The sequence below is a fragment of the Notothenia coriiceps genome, unplaced genomic scaffold, assembly GCF_000735185.1.
Source record: "Notothenia coriiceps isolate Sejong01 unplaced genomic scaffold, NC01 NC01_scaffold00020735, whole genome shotgun sequence".
In the NCBI taxonomy this organism is placed as follows: domain Eukaryota; kingdom Metazoa; phylum Chordata; class Actinopteri; order Perciformes; family Nototheniidae; genus Notothenia; species Notothenia coriiceps.
This window is the reverse complement of record NW_011353436.1, coordinates 35,583-41,420: the sequence shown is the minus strand read 5'-3', so window position 1 is coordinate 41,420 and position 5,838 is coordinate 35,583. Positions and strand designations below refer to the sequence as shown.

The window sequence follows — 5,838 nt, the reverse complement described above, 5'->3', positions numbered from 1 at the left end:
ATTTGGTTCACAGTTACGTGGATATTTTATACAAGTGTACATTTGGTTCACAGTTACTTGGATATTTTATACAAGTGTAAATGTATGAACACAAACTTCTTTTCTGCAAGTGCTCACATCAGGTTTTACACGCTCTCGCATTTTGCACCATATCTACCTTCATATGTTGCGCCAATGTCTCCAAATCATGGAAGAGAACCGAGTAGAACTCTTCACAGGGTTAATTAAAATCGAGATAACATAATTGTCAGAGTCTTCTAGGCGACACAGGAATTTCTACATTACATTTCTTAAAAGGGCTTGACAGGTAGGTACCTACAAGTGTTGTGTTTTTTCCGAGTCAGCCGAGTCCTTGCCTGGTGAGTCAGACGTCTCTGATTGTGTTTCTGTGCCTTACTGTAAGTGTGATTATGTGTGTAGGTGAGATGCCTGGCCGCGTCAACCACCACACCATCTTTTCTCCATGGATGCCCCAGAGCTACGGTTCAGTCAACAGCCAACAATCCATCGATTGAGCCGCAGAACAACAGCGAGTCATAAACAAACACAGGAGACCACACTGAGAGACAGAGTGGGGGTTGGGGGGGGGGGTTCAAGCAGCAAGAGAGAGCTTTGCTCACTGAGAGCAGAGGAATGTGTGCTCATCCACGTGTGTGACCTTTCTGCATCCTTAAAATCTGGGCGACGTTCACGTATGTGCATCATCATGACCCTGAATAACTGCTTTGAAGCCGATGCGTGTGACTCATGTTCCTGCTTTGATGTGATGTTCATTAATATCTCTGATGTGTGTGTTTGCCCTCCAGTGCTTTTATCTGTCTGTGCATCTAGGTGTGTTTTTGCACACATTGGATTGGAATTCATTGCTTATTTATTGCCACACTTTGCACCGAGCGTTGCTTTAAGACAGGAATCTTGCATGACCTCTCCACCTTATTCTCTCTACTGCTCGTCAACATCTCCCCCTCTTTCTCTCCGTCTGCAGTTCAGACAAGGACCACAGCCACGGCTACATTACTTAGCAATCCCGAGTTTAGATTAGCATACTGATTAGCTATCCTCGTAGCTTTCCCCTGCCCCCCCCCCTCCCCGAGCTCACAAGACGGGGTCTACAGCCTCATGAATACCTAATGGGAAACAAATGCATGCCTGAGAGCGTCCAGAGGAGGGAGCTAGTGCACAGAACACAATGCTTTTTATTTTCATTTTATAATGTAATCACAGGTTACTGAGGCATACTGTGCTTACAACACAATATGAGTGGTTAATTCATCTCTATGATAGCAGTCACTTTCTTTTACCACTTTCTTCTTCACCCTTCTCTTTTCTTTCCTCTCCTTCAAAATCTCCTTTTCATTAGTCACCCTCCTCCTGCCTTTTCCCCTTCCTTTCTTCTCTCCCTTTTGTTATCAAGGCATTAGTGAGCATATCAAGCCACCTCCTGCTCTCACCTCTTTCAATGCCACCACTTATATCCCTCCCTCACTCCACCACATCTCCCTCTCCCTCTCTCTATCCCTCGCCTCTTAAATCTCTCCTCTCTGAGAAGGGCCTGAGTGAGGATGGCAGATCGTGTGAAGTTGGATGTTGATTCTAGGTGACAGGCACCATATGAGTCATAGCCATAATCACAGACCCCCCCCCCCCTCCTCTTTTGACTGCACAACATAGCAGCACAGCAAAGCAAAAATTGCCCTTGGTACAAACAACAGTTATACAGTACACACCATGCATGGGGATGGTTGCAAATCGTACAGTATTTGTTTTTCTGCACTTTACATCACAACTAGTAAAACGCTCATATAACAATCCCATAATATAATTACCAAATGGGTAAAAATGTCAATTACGTTTTGCATAAAAGCAACACTGTAGTACATGTTATGAAGCATGTTCCAACCTATGTAGCCTATGTGTAATTATTGTAGGTGCAAAAGTGAATGCTATTTTACAGCCAATTTAAATTGGGTTGTGTCCATTATAAATATAAATATTGAACGAAACATGTATTGATGGCCAAAAAATAAAACAAAATGTATGAAAACATGTCAAACTGTAATGAAATTGTGTGAGAAAACAGTCAATTAAAGGTGATTTGTCTTCAAATAAATCAATAAGTCTTTATAAATAAGTTATTATGCGCCTGTTTTCAAATGATTCAAAAACAAGGATGACACATGTAAAGGTTCCAGCTTGTAAAATGAGAGAATTGGCTGACTTTCCTTTTCCTTTTTCAATTATAGTATTGAACATCTTTGGGGTGTAGACTGTCAACACCAAGACATTTGATGAGCCGAAGAAGAGGTTTCACTGAAATCCATTGGCAGCTTTCACTGATTATCACAAATTGATTTAAAAAACAACATGACTGGCAGATAAATCAGTAGCAGCAGATAGTAGTATCCCAAAATATAGAGACTTTGGAGAGTAAAGCATTTACTGTAAGTAAATATCCAAAAATATTCTAATTAAAAGTTAAACATATTATTTGGAAGTTCAATAAAGTGTGAAAACATATAAAAAATTGGACGATCTTGCATAATTTCTTGGATTCGGAAAACAAACGGTACGAGAAGAGGTGGGATAACAACCAAAAAGTGAACTGCAGAGAGATCAGAGAACTGGAATATATCAAAATCTGACCGAGCCAACTCAGCTTGTTGCTCTGATAACTTAAGATCCAGACGTCCGTGACTAAAATCCTTCATCCGGTTGAATATAGTTAAAAAAATTCCAATTGTATAGTATTAAAGTTCAAGAAAGGATGGTTTGCGGGGAAAAAAAACGGTCTTTTCTTCAATTCCTGTATGTTTTCATATCGCAATATGAGGGGGAAAATAATCGCAATGTCAGTTTTTTCCAATATCGTGCAGCCCTAGTGCCGTAGTCATCTTAACTCTTTACCAGGAAACAGACCCAATAATAATAGGCCGTTAATAAAAACGGGATAAAGAGGAAGATAATGAAAGAACATGTGCAACAAAGAGAAATGGAGAATGCATGAGGGACCTGATCATGAAATGATGATCAAGATACCAAATGATTACAACAAATAAATGAATGAGAGTAAAATAGGGAGGTTTGTAGCATAACAACTAAGGGTAAGTGGACCGAACCCCCTGCTGGGACATCCAAGGACACAAGTAGAGGAGAGGGTGAGATAAATATATAAAAGCTGAGGGGCCAAGGCCAAACAGAAATGGAAATGGGTGAGAAGAAAGCTCAAACATAAAGCAGTGAAATCATCAGAGCTGAAAGTACTGAGGACTGTCTGCGGGAAGACCACAAGCTGAGACAAGACACATTTAAAAGGGGAGAGCTATAAGACAGAGAAGCAACGGCCCTCAGATACTGTAGAAACAAAATAAAGATATGGATTGAACTATTTTTCTACACATGTCATACCTCAGATTAAAGCCTCACAAAGATAGCATTTCAAAAATAAAGCGATCCAAGAATTGTGAGCAGTACGGGTTCAAGAGTTTATGAAAGAGTGAACAACAGGAAATCAAAGAATCACTACTGCTCAGATCATTAACTCCCAGAAAGGGTGAGGTGGTGGAGGTCCTTGGTGGGGGGGCTCAAAGACTGCTGACTGAAACAAACATCCAAGCTCCATTGATTGGACACAAGCAGAAGATCAATCAACAGGGCCAAAGGCACCGTAAAGGAAGAAAGAGCCCCCCCATATAGAGAAGCGTTCACTCTATTAACACTGGCGCCTGTTTGATTACGAAGCAAACTCAATATCCTCCTCATTGTAGGAGTAAACATAAGTAATGTATTCATTTCTATAATCACCAGCATAGTTAATGTGCTCGAAAAATATATTAATCATTACCTCAGCGACTAATGAAATACCTCAGGTTTTTTATATATATATATATACAAATGGAATTTGTACATAGCCTGTTTTATTCACACGTAGCAGACTGGAGAGCGTGGACAGTGTGCCAGCTGGATATCGCCTCAAAAGTGAGTCAGAGATAGGAAGCGAGAAGGTGTGAGGGTGCTAGGGAACGGAAAAATGAAAAGACATCGTCACAGCCAGAGAAGTAGACCTCAGAAAGATTGTGTGACCATGTATGTGCTTCCATATATGTGTTTATCCTCAGGCAATTGCCGCTTGGAGTATAAGATTTGTCGAAGTCGAAGAGCTTTGTCAGATTGATTTAAAGTCTGTTTTTTTTTATATTTGTGTGGATTCTTTATGTCCTGCAACCAGTGTTCAGTGCAGAGACAATATGACAGATGCATGAGTGTGTCACCTCGGTAAGTGAGTCTGACAGTAACACACCCCTAAGGACTGTGTGTGTGTGTGTGTGTGTGTGTGTGTGTGTGTGTGTGTGTGTGTGTGTGTGTGTGTGTGTGTGTGTGTGAGAGAGAGAGAGAGAGAGAGAGAGAGATACATAGATAAATAAAGGGAGCCTTAATTAAGCCTTTGAGACACCAGAGCTCAACTTTTGTCCAAAAAAAAAGTGTTTCCGTAATGCCCATTTCCTTCTTATCTAATCGCCCCCCCCTCTTCCCTTCCTTTCCTGTCTTTTTGCATGAGTGAGAGCACGCGGGTTGAAGGGAAGGGAATACATGGGAGTTGGTGTGTGTTTCCAATAATAACTGCCTAGAAACAGAAAAACAATACCACTAGTGAGATCGATACCATTGCCATTAATATGGTGCCCCAACCCCCTCCCTTGCTGCGCACCAGCGACATTCACCCAAATGTCCGATACGTGTGGTCCAACACTGAGCGCCACCGGGACTTACCGCAGTAGATGAGCAGCAGCGCGGTCAGAAGCACCACTGCCCAGAAAGTTGACGACATTTTCGGCCAGTGACCGGCATCTTTGCGCCTCGCCGACCTGGACACTGAAGCCATTGAATAAACGGTGCACTTCCTCTTCGAAGAGACGGATAATGATAATAAATTTTAAAAAAAAAGGCAAAAGGTGGTAATCTCACAATCCAGTTCGGCCTCTCACAATGCTCATTGGTCCGCGTGTAATCCCACAAAAAGACATGTCAAGACGGAGCAAGTGGCAGAAAAGCGCTGATTTGCTCCTTGCGCAAAAGAAAAAAGGTCTCATCCTCCTCATGAGTCGGAAATAATTGCGGTTTTTTATTTCAATTCGTGCAGAAACTCGAGTTAGTTGTCCCAAAGTTAGCGTCAGTATCTCCTTTAACTCGGTAAAAAAGAAGCTCGGAGCGTTGAGTCACCGCTCAAAGTGTTCGATCAGCTGTACCGCAGCGTCGTAAAAACCTCCTTTACCTGTGGTATGGTTTCATCGATTCTCTCCAGACTCACCAGCCCAGCAGCATAGCCCCCCAGAAAACCGAGTGGTCCTGTAAAATCCGCTCAGTAAACGTCTGGATGGATGGTAGACAAAAAAAGAGGGGGGAAAGTCCTTTAAGCTCTCGGTTTTGGTAACCAAGTAGCTGAGGATCACAGCATGCTTGCAGGAGGGGACGGAGGAAGGAGAGTGGATGGGTAGAGAAAGGCTGTGGGAGGAAAAGTGCGCACTGTGCGACCAAGAGAATTTTTTTCAAAGTGAAACACTCAGATAATCGATATTACGTCAGCAATGAGCAACTTCAGGTGCTGGAATATTATCCTGTCTAAAAAAACGTGTTATATAATTTTAAAAAAACAGCGTGAATCACGGTTTAATGTGGTTTTTCTTTTGGAGTTAGATTTTTGAATTGAGAGTGGCTGAGTGATATTTAACCACTCAGCCTTCAATAAGAGCCACGTCATTCACATAATGTTTAAGTGATTTTCTTTGTATCCTGTAGCAATAAAATATCACTAGTGCACTTATTTTTACACACATCGACAAT

At 41.8% G+C, this 5,838-nt stretch overlaps 1 protein-coding gene across 1 annotated transcript in view; it reads right to left on the bottom strand.

Annotated features, from left to right (window-relative positions):
- Positions 1-5,483, bottom strand: part of LOC104952886 (protein FAM19A5-like) — a 98,531-nt gene extending 93,048 nt beyond the window's left edge. The window contains exon 1 of the mRNA XM_010779794.1: positions 4,768-5,483. Coding sequence (XP_010778096.1) covers positions 4,768-4,879 — 112 coding nt within the window. The 5' untranslated portion in view covers positions 4,880-5,483. The remainder of the gene's footprint in view (positions 1-4,767) is intronic.
- Positions 5,484-5,838: the final 355 nt, after the last annotated feature.